This window comes from Chiloscyllium plagiosum, unplaced genomic scaffold (assembly GCF_037043375.1).
Source record: "Chiloscyllium plagiosum isolate Xiang-an unplaced genomic scaffold, Cpla_swu_hap1 HiC_scaffold_20, whole genome shotgun sequence".
Taxonomy (NCBI): domain Eukaryota; kingdom Metazoa; phylum Chordata; class Chondrichthyes; order Orectolobiformes; family Hemiscylliidae; genus Chiloscyllium; species Chiloscyllium plagiosum.
The window spans coordinates 48,257,597-48,280,446 of NW_028270158.1; the positions used below are offsets into that span (position 1 = coordinate 48,257,597).

Genomic DNA, 22,850 nt, shown 5'->3' on the forward strand with positions numbered 1-22,850 from the left:
CTCATGATGTGTGTTGTTGAAGTATATAGATCAAGAAGGTTCAAGGTTGTTATTGACCTAAACTAAACTTGTTTACAGGCACGATTTTAGTCAGAGACTAAATCAGTCTGAGACTTGCTGGTGGATAGTTGGTTTCAGTTGGAGCAAGATTGGGAAGAGCTGATTCGATTTCACCTCCGGTTATACAAATTTTCTGTGAAAAATTGGAGACCAAGATTTTGACATTTTTTGTTTGTTGTTCAGAAAGTACCAGGAAAACCTCTAAAGCAGATAGTAGGAAAGTTCAGATTCAGATAAATGGCTGAAAAAAAGAGTGGTGGGGAAGGGTTGCTTTTCAGTCTGGAAGCCTATCACTAGCAGTGTGCAACAAGGGTCGGTTCTGGATCCTCTTTTGTTTGTCATATGTAAATGATTTGGATAGAATATAGAAAGCATGGTTACTAAGTTTGTGGACGACACCAAAATTGGTGGCATAGTCGACAGTGAAGCCAGATTTCTAAGATTACAAAGGGATCTTGGTCAAATGGGTCAGTGGGCTGAAAAATGACCGATGGAGTTCAATTTGGATAAATGCAAGGTATTGCATTTTGGTACAACAAACAGGGACAGAGCTTGTACAATTAAAGGTAGAGCCTTGGATAGTACAGTGGGACCTTGAGGTTCAAATACATAAGTCTTTAAAGCTTGTGTCACATATAGACAAGGTGGTTAAAAAGCATTTAGCATGCTTGCTTTCATTGCTCAGTCCTTTTAGTTTAGGAATTGGGAAGTCATGTTGAAGTTGTACAGGACTTTAGTTGGGCCTCTTCTGGAGTTCTGCTTCCAGTTTTGGTCACCCAGTTATAGGAAGGATATTATTAAGCTTGAGAGGATTCAGAAAGATTTACTAAGATGTTGCCTGGTGTGGGAGGTTTGAGTTATAAAGAAAGGCTGGATAGATTGGGACTGTTTTCACTGGAGTGCAGGAAGTGAGAGGTGACCTTTGTTGAGGTTTGTAAAATCATGAGGGGTATAAATAGGGTTAATGCTGCTGTCTTTTCCCTTGAATGGGGGATTTCAAATGGGCATGTTTTTATGGTGAGAGGAGAAAGATTTTTAAAAATGATATGGGGCAATTTTGGGCAATTCTTTTATACAGAAGGAAGTTCACGTGTGGAATGCACTTCCTGAGGAAGTGGTGGATGTGGGCACAGTTACAATGTTTAAAAGACACTAGATAGCTACATGAATAGGGAAGGTTTGGTGAGATATGGGCCAGGAGCAGGCAGGTGGGACTAGTTTAGTTTGGGGTTATGTTCAGCATGGACTAGTTGGACTGAAGAGTCTGTTTCTATTCTGTCTGGTTCAATGATTCTGTGACTTACTGGGTGTTGATTAGGTATAATTATTTTATGTTTCTTTATATTTTTACCACAAGCTTATTTATTTTAAGAGAAATCTGAATGTATATGATAAACATGAAAATGTTGCTGTTATGGATTGTAGCTGTGTGTCATGTTTCTGCCCTTGTACTGGGTATTTATGCTGTGCTCCAGTTTTGGTGTCTGCAGCTGTTCATGATTTTTACAGGAGACTGACCATTTCTGATTGCACTTTAACTAATTGTCTTTGTCTTTGTTCTGTTTCAAAATAAGGTGCATTGTTTTAATAGAAAATCAAACTGTGCAATACCTGTTGTATTTTTGTGCCTGATTGTGTTTACAAAATACATAAATCAGTTTGCAGTTTATTGGTATCTGGAAAGAATCATGCCTGTAGTGTGTTGATTCTGGTGGATTTGTTTTCACAGTTACCTAATATAGACGGTTTGATGACTTGTAGCAATTTTTCTTATAGTTTATTGGGTTTGTTAAGTTTCAAAGTGATATATCAGCTAATGAGGCAAAGAAAGTATACCTTCCTATGGCTTCCATAGATTTGCGATGTAAACTTAACTTGTGTTTGAAAACATTTTGGTGCTTATAATTCATCTTTGAGGCAAGTGTTCTTGGACAAAAGTAGCTGGTATGTTCAGACTCCATTATTCAAACAATACTTTGATGTACTAACAAGTGACAACAACCCGTTGATTCTTCATACACTTCAGCTTTTAATACTGTTGCCTTTAATAAGGCTCTATTCTGCTACTTAAATTTTTTTAATTAAATTACTCTGTACAGAGGAACATCGATTATCCAAACTAGGTGGACAGGCACTATTTTGTTTGGATAATTGATTATTCGGTTAACTAATTCCCTCTGGGGCTTAGTGTTTTCTGAGAAGTCTGCTCCCTGTTCAGGAGACTAGGCAAAAACACACTGCATGCAGGGGGACGAACCTGTGTAAAACACCATTGAAAGTGTAGGGTGAGAGAGAGAGGGCAGGAGGTCAGTCATTTAGAGACGGTGCCTGGACTGTTCTTGGCAGCATTTCAGTGAGTAGAGTTAGTTTTTAATCATTGTACCTGTAAACAAAAGACGCGATCAGGGTTGAAACAGCTCTTTGACATAATGTTTCTATCCGCATGTTGAGATCCCCTTCGGATAATCCGATATTCGGATAATTGATGTTTCTCTGTATAGTGAACAGTTTCAGAACTCTTTTTTTATTTCAGAACTTTGTGGTAGGATTTCATGAAATAGTAATGATATTCTGAAGGAACTGTTTACCAGTCCTACGGTGGCTAATTACTACTAAAATACTAGTGACCCCCTACTATTTTAAACCAATCTCAAGTTAAGCATTTAAAACAATCCTTCAGATAGACCATTCCATATCTTTTATTACATCCCAAACAACATTTGTTACTAATTCTACTCCAATGATTGACATACAAAGGACTGCTTTTGACTCACAGATTCACATTGACATTCACAGCGCAGAAGGAGCCTGTTTGGCCTTTCCTAGGAACTCAGAGTGGAAGTACACCATTCAGGCTCTCGGGCCTGACCATACTTCAATATGATTACTGCTGATCCTCCATCTCCATTCAGTATTCCTACTCTCAGTCCATATCCCTTGAACACTTTAATGTCTAAGAGTTTATCAGTCTATTTCTTGAATAAACTCAATGACTGTACTTCCACAACCTTCTATGGTAGCAAATTCCACAGGTTGACCACCCTCATTGAAGAAACAATTCCACAACTCAATCAATCAAAATTGCCTACTCTGTGAGCTAAGATTGTGACTCTTGTTTGTAGACTCCTCAATATGGGAAACCTCCTTCTTGAATCCTTGTCTAGGCCTGTTAGAATTTTGTATTTCGATCAAATCCTCTCTCGTTCTGCTAAATTCTAGAGAATACAGGCCCAATTGAATCAATTTCTCCTCATACAACTGTTTTGCCATCCCCAGTGTCAGCCAAGTGAACCTCTGCGGGATTCTCTCCCAGACCATCCAGAACCTCATCACCTCAGGGGATCTCCCATCCACCGCCTCCAACCTCATAGTCCCACAACCCCGCACCACCCGTTTCTACCTCCTGCCCAAAATCCACAAACCTGACTGCCCTGGCCGACCCATTGTGTCAGTCTGGTCCTGCCCCACCGAACTCATCTCTGCATACCTCGACACGGTCCTGTCCCCCTTAGTCCAAGAACTCCCCACCTACGTTCGGGACACCACCCACGCCCTCCACCTCCTCCATGATTTTCGCTTCCCCGGTCCCCAACGCCTTATCTTCACCATGGACATCCAGTCCCTGTACACCTCCATCCCCCATCACGAAGATCTTAAAGCCCTCCGCTTCTTCCTTTCCCGCCGTACCAACCAGTACCCTTCTACTGACACCCTCCTTCGACTGACTGAACTGGTCCTCACCCTGAACAACTTCTCTTTCCAATCCTCCCACTTCCTCCAAACCAAAGAAGTAGCCGTGGGCACCCGCATGGGCCCCAGCTATGCCTGCCTCTTCGTAGGATATGTGGAACAATCCATCTTCCGCAGCTACACTGGCACCACCCCCTACCTTTTCCTCTGCTACATCGATGACTGTATCGGTGTTGCCTTGTGCTCCCACGAGGAGGTTGAACAGTTCATCCACTTTACTAACACCTTCCACCCCGACCTCAAATTCACCTGGACCGTCTCAGACTCCTCCCTCCCCTTCCTAGACCTTTCCATTTCTATCTCGGGTGACCGAATCGACACGGACATTACTATAAACCGACCGACTCCCACAGCTACCTAGACTACACCTTCTCCCACCCTGCCCCCTGTAAAAACGCCATCCCATATTCTCAATTCCTTCGTCTCCGCTGCATCTGCTCCCAGGGGGACCACTTCCAAAACCGTACAACCCAGATGGCCTCTTTCTTCAAGGACCGCAATTTCCCGCCAGACGTAGTCGACGATGCCTCCACCGCATCTCTTCCACTTCCCGCTCCTCCGCCCTTGAGCCCCGCCCCTCCAACCGCCACCAGGACAGAACCCCACTGGTCCTCACCTACCACCCCCCATGTACAACGTATCATCCGCCGTCATTTCCGCCACCTCCAAACGGATCCCACCACCAGGGATATATTTCCCTCCCCTCCGCTATCAATGTTCCGAAAAGACCACTCCCTCCGTGACTCCCTCGTCAGGTCCACACCCCCCACCAACCCAACCTCCACTCCCGGCACCTTCCCCTGCAACCGCAAGAAATGCAAAACTTGTGCCCACACCTTCCCCCCTTACTTCCCTCCAAGGCCCCAAGGGACACTTCCATATCTGCCACAAATTCACCTGCACCTCCACACACATCATCTATTGCATCCGCTGCACCCGATGTGGCCTCCTCTATATTGGGGAGACAGGCCGCCTACTTGCGGAACGTTTCAGAGAACACCTCTAGGACACCCGGACCAACCAACCCAACCACCCCGTAGTCCAACACTTTAACTCCCCCTCCCACTGCACCAAGGACATGCAGGTCCTTGGACTCCTCCATCGCCAGACCATGGCAACACGACGGTTGGAGGAAGAGCGCCTCATCTTCTGCCTGGGAACCCTCCAACCACAAGGGATGAACTCAGATTTCTCCAGTTTCCTCATTTCCCCTCCCCCCACCTTGTCTCAGTCAAATCCCTCGAACTCAGCACTGCCTTCCTAACCTGCAATCGTCTTCCTGACCTCTCCGCCCCCACCCCACTCCGGCCTATCACCCTCACCTTGACCTCCCTCCACCTATCGCATTTCCAATGCCCCTCCCCCAAGTCCCTCCTCCCTACCTTTTTATCTTAGCCTGCTGGACACACTTTCCTCATTCCTAAGAAGGGCTATGCCTGAAACATCGATTCTCCTGTTCCTTGGATGCTGCCTGACCTGCTGCGCTTTTCCAGCAACACATTTTCAGCTCTGATCTCCAGCATCTGCAGCCCTCACTTTCTCCTCGGGGATTCTCTTTATGAAAAGTATGTCCTGCCTGAGGGAGACCAAAACTGCTCACGATACTTAAGGTCTGAACTCACCAAGACCCTGCATAACTGCAACAGGAACATCCCTACTTCTGTACTGTCATCCTCTTGCAATGAAGGCCAATATACTATTTGCCTTCCTAGTTGATAGCTGTGTCTGCTAGTTTATTTTCATTAACTGGTGTACAAGGACACCCAGATCCCTTTGTACATTTCTTTGTCTGTCACTATTTAAATGTTACTCTGCTTTCTGTTTTGACACTAAAGTATATAACCTCATTTATCCACATTATACTACATCTGCCATGTGGTTTATCCAAACACTGAACTTATCTAGGTCACCATGAAGACTGCCTGAATTCTCCTCACAACTCAATCCCACCATCAGCAAACTTGAAGACATTGTTTCTGGTTCCCTTGTCAATGTCATGAATAGCTGGGGTCCAAATTCTGATTCCTGCAGTATGTCACCGGTCACCCATTGTCACCCAGAAAAGGACTTCCTTGTTCCCACTCAGTTTCAAGTCTGTCAACCAGTTCTTGATCTATGCCAGTATATAATTCTCAGTCAAGTGTGTTTTAACTTTGTCCATTGGCTTCTTCTATCGAAACTTCAAGAGCCTTGATATCAAAATGCACCATGTCCTCTGGTTCTCCTTTGTCTGTTGTACCGGGAACACCTTTGAAAAAGCTCCAATTGATTTGTTAGGCCTTCTTTGTTATTAATCACTCTTGGGCCATGAACATTGCTGGCTGGCCAACATTTATTGTTCGTCCCTTTTTGTAAACCCATGCTGATTTTGTCTAATCTTGTTATGCTTCCAAATGTTGTGTTATTGCATCTTTTATAATAGACTCCAGCATTTTCCCCACTATTAGTGTTAGGCTAACTGATCTGTATTTCTGATATTTCTCTCTCCTATTTTAAATAATGGGGTTACATTTTCTATCCTCCAATCTGTAGGAATTGCCCTAATATCTTCAGAATTTATCAAGATGACACAAATGCCTCTAATAATTCCAAACCACTTCCTTTTAGTTTTCTGGGTGTCAGAAATTTTGTCAGTCTTTAAATCCATTAATTTCTCTTGCATTTTTTTTTGCTAATACAGATTATCTTCAATTCCAATCACTAAACTGTTGAATCCCAAACATTTCTGGCAAATTATTTATCCTGCTTTGTGAAGACAGAACCACAATATGAGTTCAATTCTACTGCCACTTCTTTGTTCTCCTTTAAAATTTCCCCCATTTCTGACTGAAAACCCTACATTTGTTTTTACTCCTTTTTTTTCTCTTCACATGTTTATAGAAGTTTTTGTTAATTGCAAGTTTACTGTCCTAGTCTATTTTCTCTTTGATCATTTTTGTCCTTTTTTGCTGAGTTGTAAACTGTCACAGCCCTCATGTTTGTCGCTGTTTCTGGCAATCTTCAGATCTAATACTATCCCTAATTTCTTTTGTAAGCCATGGCTTAGCCACCTTTGTTTTATTTGTACATCAAATCGGAATGAATAATTGCTATAATTTATGCATATTGTGTCAACAAAGGTCTGACCACACTAAATCCATTTTGCCACTTTTGACCCATTGTACTGGAGGCTGTGGCAATGCAGTGAATATCTAACTACTACTAAATATTATGAAAGTTTCGGACTCAACCATTCTTTCAGGCAGTGACTTTTAGTCTCCCACCATTTGTTAGTGAAATAATGTCTTCTCAACTCTCTTCATAGCCTTATATCTCTTACCTTAAATCTACTAACACCCTTGCTTATTGACTCTTGTACTAATAGAAAAAGTACCATCTCACCTACGCTATCTGTGCCCCTCCTCTTTCGCTGCTCCAAAGAAGAAAAACAATATCTAAGTTTTCCTCATAGCTCAATATCCTAGTACATCTCCTCTACATCTCTCTTGTACAATCACATCCTTCCTGTAATATGAAGACCAGAGTTTTTGATTGGATTAGATTAGACTCCCTACAGTGTGGAAACAGGCCTTTCGGCCCAACAAGTCCACACCGACCCTCCGAAGAGTAACCCACCCTCCTCTGACTAATGCACCTAACAACTTTAAACAATTTAGCATGGCCAATTCACCTAACCTGCACATCTTTGGAATGTGGGAGGAAACCAGAGTACCCAGAGGAAACCCATGCAGACACTGGGAGAATGTGCAAACTCCACACAGACAGTCGCCCAAGGCTGGAATCGAACCTGGGATCCTGGCGCTGTGAGGCAGTAGTGCTAACCACTGAGCCACCGGGGTATTCTAGTTTTATACAGTTCCAGAAAAATCTCCTTTGTCTTGACTAATAAAGATAACTATCCCATATGCCTTCTTAAACATTTTAGCTTGGACCTTTTTTACTGTAGCATAGGTTGAGGGATGACCTTACAGAGATTTATAAAATCATGAGGGTTATAGATGGGGCAAATGGCAGGTGTTTTTTCCCTATGGTGGAAGATTTTAAGACGGGGCATATTTTTAAGGTGAGAGGAGAACGATTTAGAAAAGACGTGAGGGGCAATTATGGGCCAAAGCAGAGGCAGGTAGGACTAGTTGAGTTTGGGATTTTGGTCAGCATGGACTGGTTGGACTGAAGGGTCTGTTTCTGTGCCATCTGTCCTGCTATCTTCAGAGCTCTATGTATATGCACACCTAGTACCTCTGATCTTTCCAGTGTCTTACTACAGGTCGCTCTGCTGTGACGCGTGTTTCATCAGCACAAATTGGCTATAATACAATCGACGAATTGAGAACGTTGTTTAGATAACGCAAGCTTTCTACTGAATGGGTATAGCGATTCTCTATTAGTGATCTCCTACAGTGCAGCTTTCTATTGTGGTTTTCCATGGTGTGATTTTCTATAGCGCGTGGTTGCAGAAAAATAAATCTGTCGCGTTATAGCAGAACAACCTATACTCATTGTACAATCCCTTGCTTTGTCAGCTTCCCAAGTGAATTACCTCACTTTTTTCGGTTGAATTCCATTTGCCGCTGCTGTGCCCAGTTGGCTATTCATTGATATCTTTCTGCATTTTATGCCTATCTTCACTACATGCCATCTTACTAATTTTCACATCATCGGCAAACTTCTTGATCATACATCCTACTTTTAAGTCCAGATCATTAATATACATGACAAACAAGAAGAACCCAGCACTGAGCTCTCTGGAATCCCAGTGAAAACAGACATTCAGTCATAGAAATATCCCTCTGCCATTATCCTCTGCTTCCTGCCTTTCAGCTAATTTTGGATCTAATGTGCTACTTTGCCTTGGATGCCATGCATTTTTACTTTCTTAACCAATCAACCATGAGGAACCTTATAAAAACCTTGCTGAAGTTCAGGTATAACCTATCAAATAGATTACTCTCACCTGTTTACTTCCTCAAATAATTTAATCAAATTTGTCAAACACCTCGATGATTTAATCCCTGTCTCTAAGTGCAAAGATATTCTGTCCTTCACAATTCTTTCTAATAACTTCATTACTACCAAGGTTGGATTGACTGGCCTGTAATTTCTTAGTTGTCCCTTCCTCTATTTTCTAATAATGGGGCAATCTCCCAGTCCTCTGGTGCCACTCTTGAGGACACAGAAACTATTTGAAAATTACTGCCAGAGCCCCGATATCTTTTTCCTTCCTCCCTCAACAGCCTGGGATACATCTGATCCAAGCCTGCAAATGTATCAACTTTTAAGGCTGATATGTCCTCTTGTACCTACACACACACACACACACATACAATTTCTTTGAATATTTCACAGTCCTCCAACCTGATGTTTATATCTGCATCAGTCCATTTTACTGTTGAGATTCTGATGCAAAGTATTAATTGAGAATTGTGCATGTTTCAGGGCCCTACTCTCTCTTCATTTATTCTCATGCTCTTTATATATTTCTAAAGGCCCTTTGGATTTTCCTTCATTCTACCCTCCAATGCTTTCTCATGAACTCTGTTTTCTTTTCTGCTTTCTTTTTAAGTAACCCTTTGCACTTTTTATACTTCTCCACAGCCTGCGACCTATTGAGCCTTTGATATCTGCTGTAAGATTCTCTTTAAATCCTAATCTTTATATTTCGTGATACCCAGGTTTCTGGTTTTAGTCCCACCGTTTGTCTTTATGGGAGCATATTTGCCCTGTAATCTCATATAGTCTTGCTTGAATCCTTTCCACTGCTTTGACACAGTTTTATCTGGAGGTATCTACTCCCAGTCTACTTGCAACAAATTATACCTTATTTTAGTAAAATTGGTATTTCTCCAGTTTAGAATTTTTATTCTCAGTCCACCCTTATTCTTTTCTATCACTATCCTATATCTAACTGATTTATGGTCACTATCTCCAAAATATTTCCTGATAGATGCGCTTTCTAACTGCTCAGGCTGATTTCCAAATGTTAGCTCCAAAACTGCTGTGTCTCATTTTTGGCTTTCCAGGCACATGTTCTCCTGAATGCACTTTTAAGTATTATGTTTCCTCTTTACCTAGCACACTAAAACTATGCCCATTAATGTTTAGGTAGTTAAAGTCCCCTCCTGTTATTGCTTGTGCTCTTCAGATTCTAGCAGAGCCAATGCCCTAGAGTGCCCACTCCATTTACATGTTAAAAATCTCTAGATAGTTATCCTATTTTTATATCAGTTATAATATAAACAATGTTTTTTAAAAAATCATAGCTTTTGTTACTTTCTCCAAATGAATAGCTGGATTGGTATAATACAAATTAATTTGGCTGTAGAAGCACTTCACCGTGCCATTTTCCAAAGTCTTTGAAGTTGTTTATTCCCATATTTTACATGGATAATAAATGTGTTGCCAAGCCTCTGTTGAAGTTGGAAATATATCTTTTTTCTTCATTTCCACAAAGCAACCTAATTAGTTTTTGAATGGCTTTAAATTCTCCCATTTTCAATCACATGCATAACCACCTTTCCTCCTTTGAAGGTTGATGATTTATTTGTTCAGGTGTTATTTATCTTAAGCACTAATTTTGACATGCTGCAATTCCAGATACCCTGCAGAATTTTGTAAAATGGTTACAAAATGGGGTCAACATTTCATGTTTTTCAGAAAGTCTTGGTAAACTTTTCAGTCTAATGGATCCAAACTCACCTGAAAGAGCAGCATTTGTATCCAGAGCACTGAAGTGGTCTAGTGGAGGTTCAGCAAAACTCGGACACCCAAAGTTACATCAACTGTTGGCAGTCACGCTATGGAAAGGTAAGGACCATGATAGCCAAAGCCACTATACAAGTTGCAGTTATGCCACCTTTACAATGATCTGCAGTTGTTTAAGGTGACTGTGTGACTTGAGCCACGTTATCATCTGATGTCCAAACACTGACAGCTTGAACACATCTGTCACATACTGCTTACATTTCGTAGCAAAGGCAAACACCTCCAAACCAATGGGAAGCTAGCTTTGAAAATTATAACCTGATTGGCCTGAAGCACTCTGATAAATTCAATCTTTAGTCATTTTACTGTTTTAAGAAGGTGCATGCTGCATGCACCACCCTTCACAAAAAGTAATAGTAGTATTGTTAGAACCCTTGTTGATATTTTATTATTTTTATTTTATGAATTTTAGTTTGAAGCTGTGAACTGGGAACAGTGAGCTAAATATAACTTTTGGACTGTGGGTAACACTTTATATTAAATCGAAAGCAGAGCACTTTTTTATTTATTTGAGTCCAGGTGTGGAAGTTAATTGAAGGTAGATTCCTGGTCAAAGTATTCTTGTAACACTTCATCACTGAGCAAGAGCATTATGTTTAACCAGATTGTAAAAGTTGGCTGTTAATGAGGTCAGTACCAGGGAATTAGTTCTAGAAACTCTGGAAAAGAACTTATACTCAAGCAGATAGCAAATGTTAAATGGTAACTGGGACCTTGTGGAGGAAATGGAGATAGACAGTCTGTCAGAAAGTGGTCAGGGTTTGACTTGGTTTCGGACTATGTTTTCTAGAAAAAAGGAATCTGGTTGTTGTTGCTACAGCGTGAAGATTTGAAAGCTCCCTCCCCTAAACTCTCTTATCAGCTCTTGGAAGCTCAGAGAATAAAACACTTGAGTTATAAGTATTACTGGCTTTATCTCTGTGAACTGTAAAAGTGACCATGATCAGCAAGTTCAGAAAATCAACCAAGAAACCCATAATATATGCCCTGGAACAGTGCATAATGAAAACCACATAAGTAAACTGGCCAGTTTTTCTTTTAGTAATCCCTTAACGCTTTTTGTTTGTCTGTCTATGTGAAAGGGACTGAGAGCAAAGACCAATTAGATTACTTTGTTGTTGAATTTACTGTGCTAAAGTTGTTATATTGTTAATAAATTTCTAAGTTTTTTGATTTAAGGTACAAACCAATGTCTGGAATTGAGTATTCGTAGTCAGTAGGATTGGTTATTCGAAAATCTGGTTAGGAAACATTGGGGTTAATTTTAAGGGACTCTGCAGGTTGTAATTTTACTGTTATGAATACAAGTCTGATTTGGTTTGGCTGTCTCCTTTTTGTAACAATATATATTTCAGTTTTGCTTCCAGACCTGGTCATTGTACATTGAAAAGAGAAACAATAGTTAAGAATTTTGAAGTTCCTAGAACTTTTTCTATTAAATTCAATTTAAGAGTATATGTTTGCTACCAAAGTAAAGTTAAAATTGTCTGCCATCCCTTTTATTGGCAAAATATAGTTCTGGTTGAGTTGATGTGTTTAATGATTTGACCAGATTCCTAATTCATAATGTGCTTAGAGAGTCAGTCAAACATCTTTCAGATAGATACATAGAAAATTGATGACACAGAAGGAGGTCATTCAGTTCATCTTATCAGTACTGGTAAATTGCTTACATACAATGATTTTGCATCTCTTTCCAGAACAAAACTATAGTGAATCTCGGTATCACTTCCTTCATTCAGCAGATGGGGAGGGTTGTGCAAATATGTTAGTAGAATATTCTGCATCAAAAGGTTACCGGAATGAAGTGGACATGTTTGTGGCTCAGGCAGTCTTACAGTAAGTATTTTGTAAACAAGATACAAATGTGTTCAGTCGATAGGCTGTTCTCCTTGTACTATCATAATACTTCCAGATAGTTAGATTTAAATTATTAAATAATATAAGCTTAATCTGATGTATCTAGGTTTCTGTTGAGAGTTGACTATTTTCAAGGCCTTTTGTAGTTGTATGCCAAGCTAAAAATACTAGCCAATTGCCAGCTTTAAGTTTGAACCAGATGCACAAGAGAGATTGAAACAACAAGTAGTTACTGTACTCCATAATTGGACTAACTTCTTTAGTTTTTTACTTGGCATTTGGAAGCAGGGAAGCAGCAAAACAAAATACATTATGTAATCAATGACCTTCGTACACTTTAGAAATTGAGTGTTTTGGAGTTTTAAAAAGGCATTCACCAAATATATTAATTCAATAAAACGCTTTTAGACTCAGAAGTTCAGAAAAGAATTTAAGCAAAAGCATGGATGATAGTTGTTCTGTGGTGACGTCTCCAAAGTAGCACCTTGACCAATCAGTCCACTTGTCAACCAAACAGAGCCCTTTTTCTCATACGATATAAATTATTTCTTTTGAAGATTGATGTCTTAGTGCAAGATGAAAAGTTTCATGTGCATGTTGTCTTCAGCAAAACTAAAGACTTTTAATGATTTTTCTAGAAATATAGCAAGAAACAAATATATAATTCATTTGAAATTCTTTGCTCAAGTGGCCTGGTTTTAATTAAAACTTACAGTTTGGAAAGAAATATGTGGAAAAGTAAACATGCTGCAACTGTTTGTACTTTTACTTGGGCTTTTGCCTGTACAGTTTATAAAACAGCAAAACAATAAAGAGTTCTTCTACAAAAATTTAATAAAAAAAGTAATAAAAAAAGATTCCATTTTAGTTGGTGTCATTGAGCAATACCCATGTGATAATTGACATATTCCAGAGAGGACCAGGGAAAATGGGGACAAGCTTTTCAATGTTGTTTTCAAGTGCATGTAGTTAATAATGCTCTATTATTTATTTCGAGTGTCACATTGAAAAAAAATCAATAATAATATAATAGAACTATGAATGCACATCTCCTTCCTACAGACTCGCTGCCACAGCCACATCTCCTTCCTACAGACTCGCTGCCACAGCCACATCTCCTTCCTACACACTCGCTACCACAGCCACATCTCCTTCCTCAGCACCTGCCTACGCATCTGCTCCCAGGAGGACCAGTTCCAAATCCGTACAACCCAGATGGCCTCCTTCTTCAAGGACCGCAATTTCCTCCCAGACGTGGTCGACGATGCTCTCCACCGCATCTCTTCCATTTCCCGCCCCTCTGCCCTTGAGCCCCGCCCCTCCAACTGCCACCAGGACAGAACCTCACTGGTCCTCACCTACCACCCCACCAACCTCCATGTACAGCGTATCATCCGCCGTCATTTCCGCCACCTCCAAACGGACCCCACCACCAGGGATATATTTCCCTCCCCTCCCCTATCAGCGTTCCGAAAAGACCACTCCCTCCGTGACTCCCTCGTCAGGTCCACACCCCCCACCAACCCAACCTCCACTCCCGGCATCTTCCCCTGCAACCGCAAGAAATGCAAAACTTGCGCCCACACCTCCCCCCTTACTTCCCTCCAAGGCCCCAAGGGATACTTCCAAGGGATTCGCCACAAATTCACCTGCACCTCCACACACATCATCTACTGCATCCGCTGCACCCGATGTGGCCTCCTCTATATTGGGGAGACAGGCCGCCTACTTGCGGAACGTTTCAGAGAGCACCTCTGGGACACCCAGACCAACCAACCCAACCACCCCTTGGCTCAACACTTCAACTCCCCCTCCCACTCCACCAAGGACTCCTCCATCGCCAGACCATAGCAACATGATGGTTGGAGGAAGAGCGCCTCATTTTCCGCCTAGAAACCCTCCAACCACAAGGGGTGAACTCCGATTTCTCCAGTTTCCTCATTTCCCCTCCCCCCCACCTTGTCTCAGTCAAATCCCTCGAACTCAGCACCGCCTTCCTAACCTGCAATCTTCTTCCGGACCTCTCCATCCCAACCCCACTCCAGCCTATCACCCTCACCTTGACCTCCTTCCACCTATCGCATTTCCAATGCCCCTGCCCCAAGTCCCTCCTCCCTACCTTTTATCTTAGCCTGCTGGACACACTTTCCTCATTCCTGAAGAAGGGCTTATGCCCGAAACGTCGATTCTCCTGTTCCTTGGATGCTGCCTGACCTGCTGCGCTTTTCCAGCAACACATTTTCAGCTCTGATCTCCAGCATCTGCAGTCCTCACTTTCTCCTATGAATGCAGAGAGACTATTTAACCTCATTGTCTGAAATTTTGAAGAGAAAGTTATTCCATTGATCTTTTCTCACAAAGTTAGGTCACAAAATTGTATTCTAAACAGTTTTGACAAATGTGTGCTTTGTGATTTATGCATTCCCAATGTATTTTCATTTGTTCTGAGATAGAGATGCCCTCCATGCTGCACATTAAATCATGGCTGCTGAAAGTAGCTGGTTGCCTTTTCTTTTGCCCTGTTTGCCTGTAAACAGGATATCTCAGAAAGCAAGTGAATGAGTTTGAATGAAATTTGTTTCATGTTTAGGGTATGGCATTAGGAATAGGCCATGTTTTTGAGAGGTATTGACCTGAATGCTGGGGGTTAACCACCTGCTTTTCTTAATAATGGCATGGGATTTTTGAGTCCACCTGAGGAGTTGTAAGGGGCTATGTTTTAGCATCTTATTTGAAAGATGGTACTTTCAACATTGAAGCTTTCCTTCAGTATGTCTCTGGAGTATCTGTCTTGATGTTTGTGCTTGGTTACTGACCACCAACTGAATACTGACACTGCATGAAATGATATGCTGTCTGAGTCTATGTGTTAGTTTCCAGTTCTTTTTCAGTTTTCTTTACGTTTGTTATAAAGTTATTACAGATGTGTAAAAATGTCATTTGAGTATTCTTAATTTTTTTTTCAGATTTCTTTGCTTAAAAAATAAAAACACTGCATCACTGGTCTTCACAACTTACACAGAAAAGCATCCCTCTATAGAAAAGGGGCCTCCATTTTTACAGCCCTTGTTAAACTTTATTTGGTTCTTATTACTTGCTGTTGAAGGGTAAGTTTTGTTTTACTATAAAAATGATTGTTTTCTTAAAATGCTAAAACTTATCCAATGCCTGAATTGTTGTGTGTTTTTTTTTGCTGAAGGGGGAAACTAACTGTTTTTACAGTGTTATGTGAACAGTATCAGCCATCTTTGAAAAGAGATCCAATGTACATTGAGGTGAGTTACTGTTCAGCTGCATTTGTTTCTGTGGGTTGGATCCAAGATTCACATTCAAAATTGTTCTCTATGAAGTATCTGAATGTAAATATAGAGGAAAATGTGCAACCAATCCGAGCTTTCCACAACTTTAAGAACACTTGCATTTCCAATCTTCTAAGCCATACTACAAAGAGTCACTTCAGAAAGTGCTTTGAGAGAAGAACAGTGAAAGAATACTTCTGTACATCATCATATAAATGATCAGTTTCAGGGATTTAAAAAAAAATCACATTCTCGCTGTGTCTGCGTGGGTTTCCTCTGGGTGCTCCGGTTTCTTCCTACAATCCAAAGATGTGCAGGTCAGGTGAATTGACCATACTAAATTGCCCATCGTGTTAGGTGCATTAGTTGGGGTAAATATCGGGTCAGGGAATATGTCTGGGTGGGTTACTCTTCAGAGGTTCGGTGTGGACTTGTTGGGCCAAAGGGCCTGTTTCTATACTGTAGGAATCTAATCTACTTCTCTCCACAACCCACCACTGTCAATTTAATGTCATTTGTGACACCAAAGTGGAAGAATTCACCAATTTGTTCGCCATCATGAAGACTATGGTGTGATTGCTGAGTTCAGCAACAAATCCAAAGGCAGTTTTTGGACAGTTTGTTTGCTTGCTTGCTTGCATGTGTACTTTCGGGATGATGTTCTTATCTCCTACTCAGGACTTATCCCCTCACAAATGGAAGTTTGCCTCCTATGGTATGCCTGAAGAGAAAAGAGAAAATCAGGCATCCCTGATCCTCCTTATACTGTTAGTTTTTCCATGCTTTAGTGAAATTATTACTTGCGTAATGTAATTTTCTTTGAGCCATGCAGCATTTTATTTTGTTACACAAGTTTGCTTCAAAGAAGAACCCAAGAATTTATAATGATAAGCTTGACCTCTTTATCAGAAAAACTGTACCTTACTCAACTACAATATCTAAGGATACCACTCCATCCTTTGTGTCCAGAAATGCACCATTGTTTTAGAATTTCCAAACTAAGACAGTGCAGTACGGAGCAAGGGGGTCTTTCTAAAACACTGCGTAATGGACATCATGACATTAAATTTCTATTTTTAAAATCTCAAGGTCAGTTACATTTACAAATCCTTTTTATTTCTCATCGCTTGCACTAAATTTTCATTAAATTAATGCCATTCTCAAAATGTATTAGTCATAACATGCAAGCAATTAATTGAGGGATACATGGGTCCACCTTTCCTAAGTTTATGGCTATTTATGGCCATAATGCAAAGGTCAAAATTGAAGGGATGCGATGGACACCCTTTTGCATTACTCTAGTATTTCCAAATGAGGTGGCAAAGATGTGTGGGCAGAACAAAATTGAACTGTACTGTAGCAGGAATAGATATAAGCTTTAAAGGACAGCTGTACTTTTGAGCTATAGGGCAAGAAAATGATCCCATTTAAATCTATCAGCTACTGAATTTCATAAAGCAAAGGAGAAGATCAAGGAACAGATTGCTTTTGTGATTTGGTTTTTTTTAATTACAGGCCAGTACTTATCCACATGCAGGAGCTTATTTGTTTCTGGTTTTACCTCATTTCACCATCCTGTTTTGTGGAGGATCTACTTTCAGTATGAATTTATGTATTTATGTTTGGTGAGCAGAGAAACGATTGAAGAAAATTGTTAGCTTACCCCGTGATATATAGGTCTTGCAAACGTTTTTACACAGCAAATCATGATCTGGAATGTGCTGTCTGAAAGGATAGTGGCAGTAGATTCATCAGTAACTTTCAAATGGAATTGGACACACACCTGATAAGGAAACGTTTGTAGCACTGAGGATATAGCAGGCGAGTGGAAATGGATAGCATTGTTGAAGAGCTGGCATAGGTATGACAGGCTGAAATCCACCTGCCATTGCAAGTTACCTGAAGTCCCAGAACTGATAAAATTGAAAGTTGGACCACAATATCAATGTGGTGAAAGGCACAATGAAGAGGATTAGGAAGGCCTTATTTCCTCTTTCTCCCATTTCACACATTTCAGGCAGCAAAGGGAAGCAAATACCCATTTGCGTATGGAGGAGTCACTCTATTTGAATGAGGACTGTAAGGTGGTAAGTAAGTTTTAATACAACTAGTGATAATTGATACATGGGAATTTTCAGAAAATATCTCATAGAAGCTCCTTCTAGACTGAAATTATTGTCCAAGCGTTGTTATTTTGCTAATTCAGTATTGTGGCCAAGACTAACTTTAAGAACGCCATTGGGAAGATTTCTGTACGTTGTGTTTAAATTTTTCTCATGCAGTGGTCAAGGAGGAATCTTTCCTTCTAATTGAGCAATTGTTTGATAAAAGTCAGTAATGAGTTAACTATACTAAATTTATTTTATTGATTTGCTACAACTTGAGATTACGCTAATAAAACATTTTCCTGAAGTGATTCATTTCTCTATTATTTGTCTTAATGGTTTAAACATCTGTACATATAAGTTGATAAACTGACAGTGTAATTTTTTCATAATGTTATTTGAGTAAATAAATCATTTTGGATTGTACAAGACAAATTTACATCACTTCACCTTTATTTTATTACAGGTAAAAAAGGTAACTTTAGAATGATTTTGCCATACTCAACGATTCAGTTATGTGGAATTGTAGACATAATTTATTCTCGTGGCTTCATTTATGTTGAGTTTTCCAGTGAGTTATGGAAACTACGTTGGGGAGCACACAGAGAGAGAGAGAGAGAGAGAGACAGTGGTGAATTAACTCAAGTTTAAAAACAACTCAGCAGAAATTAAAAATGTCATTAAGACTGAGTGGATGTGAAAAGCTTTAAATGTAGTTGCGCATTAAGTTTGACATAATTATAGATGAGAGGTATGACATTCAGGGAGTCCTACGGATGGATTAATTTCATGATAATAAAAAAGATTTTACTACCCCAAAAAAACCTGAAGTATGGCTTTCATTGTATTGTTGCAGCAATACATTATGCAACTTTCTTTAGATTCATGCAACATATAAATTACGAATAGCTGCAAGTGAACATGGTCTAAATGATAATGTTGTAAGTTTAGGTTATCAAAAACATTTTGTGTTAAACATTATTTCCAGAAGACCAATGCATAGCACTTTTAAAATGCATTGTCCTTGTTTTCCTAATCTAATTCAATTATTTTTATTGTCCAAAGTTCCATACAGTGATGTTTGGGAAATCCTTGACACCGAATCAAAATGCGTATGTGAAAATTATGTTTATGTTAATAAGAATGTTACTTTAACCATTAAGAGAGCATTACCATAATAGACTTGAGAGTGGGTTCATTTCAGAGAAACCCATCTGTCTGAAAAGTTCTTGATTGCTTCATGGTTTTTGTTTTCTTTCCTTGTTGTCCATCAGATTATGGCTTAAATTTTTAATTTTGTAATGTTTTTCATCTTAGTATCTCGATCGAATAGGTCAGATCTTCTTTGGAGTTGCACCAAGGCAGACATCTTCATATGGGGGATTATTAGGTAAGCTAAGCATGGAACCATTTATAAACTATGTGATTCATTCCTTAAGTGGTGTTTACCCCAATTATTTCTAATATTTGTATGGACAGCTACTACTTTAGTAACTAAAATGTAGACCGAGAAGTTTAGGAAACAAAGCTTATCTGCAGGTCTGTCAATAGGAATACTCTGCTCAAAAATTAACCAGTTCAGAAGATATAATTTCTGATTTTCGTGCTCATTAAGGACTTAGGCGATTATTATCTATTTGCATTTCAGGGATACGTTTAGCATTGAACACCAACAGGTTAGATGCAATTGAACATTCATCTGTTCCCAGCAGTTTAATCTCAGTACTGCATCAGTGTGATTTATTTTTCTTTTTGTGTCAGTCATTGTGTAGCACTGTTTCCTGAGGATTATAAAGGGTTTGAGTTATCAATTCTGTCCAATTAGGTTTTATTCCTTTGAATTTAAAAGTTCAAAGCATGATCTACTCACTATTTTTAAAATGATTAAAAGAATTTGATAGAGTAGACATAATGAATTTTTTTCTGGTTGGCCAGTCCAAGCAACAAAATACAATGCTAAAGTTAGAACTGGATCATTTATACTTTAAATTAGGAAGCATTTTCATTCCATACATGTTTGAAAATCTCTGTTTTAGCTGTGGATGTTGAGTTAGTTGAAATTTTTTAGACTAACATAAATAGATTTTTGTTAACAAAGGTAAATGACAGGCAAATGAGGTTCAGGGTAAAGATCAGCCAAGATCTCATTGAATACTGGAACAGGTTTAAAGGGCTGAAAGGACACCAGTTGTTCTTGTTGTTGAGATTGAAGAGCCTACAAATCCCCCAATCTAGAGTAGACTTAAACAATTTTGATCCGCTGTAACTTCTTGTAGTCTCAATAATTTTTAAAATGATCTCTTTGTTCTTAGAAATGATGAAGCAGAATGTTTTCAGCTAGAGGGTAGTGAATCTGTGGAATTCATTGCCATAGAGGGTTGTGGAGACCAAGTTATTGAGTATTTAAGACAGAGATAAATAGGTTCTTGATTAGTACAGGAATCAAGAATTAGGGGGAGAAGGCAGGATACTGGGGTTGAGAAACATATATCAGCCATTATCGAATGGTGAAGCAGACTTGATGGGCTGGATGGCCTAATACTGCTCCTACATCTTATGGTCTTGTGATTCTTCAGATGTAAGTGATACTGTAAAGTCCATATTTATTCCCCATCCTAGTTACACTGAGCAACTGATAATAGGCTGTTTCTTGAACTGCTGCAGCCTTGTGATGATAGTGTTTCTACAAACATGTTAGCTCAGGAATATTAATGCAGCAAAGGTGAAGGAACAGTGCTAGTTCAAATTCAAATCAAGATTGTGAATAGTTTTGGGAGAAACATGGAGTAGGTGACCGTGTATCGAAAAATATTTCTGAATAGTCGAGATCTCTACAAAGAGAAATACTCTTGATGTAAGATTGGTGACATGCAACATTGCAACCTACACATAGTATACGCTGCTGGCACTGTGATAGAGGAATTGAACCATTGAATCCATGGCAATAGCACTAATGAAGAAAATGCCTGACTTACCTTCTCCCATCTAAAATGTTTATCTCGAATTGATCAGGTTTAACTAACTATAACTTAAAAACATTAAATGACGGAGTTGTATTTTCATTGAACTGTCATTTGTCAAGAATAAATAATTTTATCAACTTATCCACAGTGCAATAAGTCAGGCTTTTGTTTTTATGTTTTGTTGTCCGCATTATTCCTATGCTAGAATTTCGTTGATGTAGTACAGAGATCGGAGAGTGAATACCAGAACTAGATAGCTGAAGACATGGCACCAAAAGAAAATCGCATTAATTTTTGGGATGCGTAAGAGGCCAGAAATGGAGATTTTAAGAGAATTATAAGGCTGGAGCCAATTTAACAGAAGCACAGAGGTGTATGTTGAGTGCAAGGTAGGATAGGGATGTCAGAGCTTTGGATGAGCTCAAGTTTACGAAGGGTGGAGCTTGAGAGACCAGCCAGCCAAGCATTGGAATTGTAAAGTATGGAGGTGACAAATGCTTGGAAAATAATTTTATTAATAGTTTGAAACACAATTTGTGATTAGTGATTTCACTATGGTGGAAGTCAGCAACCTTGTCATGGGAGTGAAGTTGCAAAGCACATGATTCAGCCAGAGATAGAATTGGTAGTGAGGTGAAAAGTTAACCAAAAACTTGAATTAAAAGCTTACCTAATAGTGACCTCTATCCATTGTCAATTGTGAAAATCCATCTGGTTCACTAATATCTTTTAAGGAAAGATATCTGCTCTCTTTATCTGATTTGGCCTAAATCCCCGATCCCTCCAGACCCACAGCAGTGTGACTTTTGACTGCCCTCAGAAATGGCCGATCAAACTACACAGTTCCAGGGCAGTTAGGGATGGATACTAAAGGCCGGGCAGCCAGCTGTGCTCACATCCCATATACAAATTTTTAAAAAGCATCTATGGGTTTTACCACTATGATATATCAGGCCTCTTTGGCTGTCAAGTGTAACTCAGCATCTGTCATGTGTTTGTGCTTCAAAAAAATATACTAGTTTATACTTCGTTCTTTACGTTCTGCTGGTATCCTTATAGCTGTCTCACACTGCACAGAGTTGACTGTTGTTTTGGTGGGAGGATGATGAGAGAAGTGGATAAGGAATGGGTCTGGTCAGGGCATTATGACAATACTTGAACGACTATTAGACGTAAGAATTATGCATGTTTTATCGTTCAACTATAATGAACCGGCTGTGGAAAAAATTACACTCAGTCGAAATGTTCAGAAACATGGAGAGGAGAATCTCTGCTAAATTTAGGTTAGTTGGACTGAAAGAGATCTTGGAGGACCAGCTAACTGTGGATCATTTGGTAAATCAGCTTTGAGCTGAAAATGTGTTGCTGGAAAAGCGCAGCAGGTCAGGCAGCATCCAAGGAACAGGAGAATTGACGTTTCGGGCAAAAGCCCTTCATCAGGAATAAAGGCAGAGCCTGAAAAGTGGAGAGACAAGCTAGAGGAGGGTGGGGGTGGGGGGAAAGTAGCATGGAGTACAATAGGTGAGTGGGGGTCAGGGAGGAGGGTGGAGTGGATAGGTGGAAAAGAAGTTGGGCAGATAGGACAAGTCATGGGGACAGTGCTGAGCTGAAAGTTTGGAACTAGGGTGAGGTGGGGGAAGGGGAAATGAAGAAACTGTTGAAGTCCACATTGATGCCCTGGGGTTGAAGTGTTCCGAGGCGGAAGATGAGGCGTTCTTCCTCCAGGCGTCTGGTGGTGAGAGAGCGGCAGTGAAGGAGGCCCAGGACCTCCATGTCCTCGGCAGAATGGGAGGGGGAGTTTAAATGTTGGGCCACGGGGCGGTGTGGTTGATTGGTGCGGGTGTCCCGGAGATGTTCCCTAAAACGATCTGCTAGGAGGCGTCCAGTCTCCCCAATGTAGAGGAGACCGCATCGGGAGCAACGGATGCAATCAGCTTTGACACAGCTTTCAGTTTATACATGGTACAGCATTAAACAAGACTGAGGTACGACCAGCTCTATCAAAAAAGCTTTGCTCTTCCTTCAAGAGTTGGTTGGCAAATGAATGTCAT

At 40.2% G+C, this 22,850-nt stretch overlaps 2 protein-coding genes across 3 annotated transcripts in view; one reads left to right on the forward strand and one right to left on the reverse strand.

Moving 5' to 3' along the window:
• Positions 1–22,850, forward strand: part of get4 (guided entry of tail-anchored proteins factor 4) — a 53,035-nt gene that overhangs the window by 27,379 nt on the left and 2,806 nt on the right. Inside the window, exons 4-8 of one of the 2 annotated variants that reach the window (XM_087997916.1) lie at positions 10,465–10,614; positions 12,273–12,411; positions 15,399–15,539; positions 15,632–15,707; positions 17,749–19,136. In XM_087997916.1, coding sequence (XP_087854042.1) covers positions 10,465–10,614; positions 12,273–12,411; positions 15,399–15,539; positions 15,632–15,707; positions 17,749–17,805 — 563 coding nt within the window. In that variant the 3' untranslated portion in view covers positions 17,806–19,136. The other variant, XM_043711334.2, reaches the window with a different exon arrangement.
• The window catches only part of LOC122560572 (arf-GAP with dual PH domain-containing protein 1-like), a 151,004-nt gene continuing 140,962 nt past the window's right edge, over positions 12,809–22,850 (reverse strand). Inside the window, exons 11-12 of the mRNA XM_087997912.1 lie at positions 14,552–14,712; positions 12,809–13,066 (exon numbers count right to left, since the gene is read on the reverse strand). Of these exons, the coding sequence (XP_087854038.1) occupies positions 14,555–14,712 (158 nt within the window). The 3' untranslated portion in view covers positions 12,809–13,066; positions 14,552–14,554. The remainder of the gene's footprint in view (positions 13,067–14,551; positions 14,713–22,850) is intronic.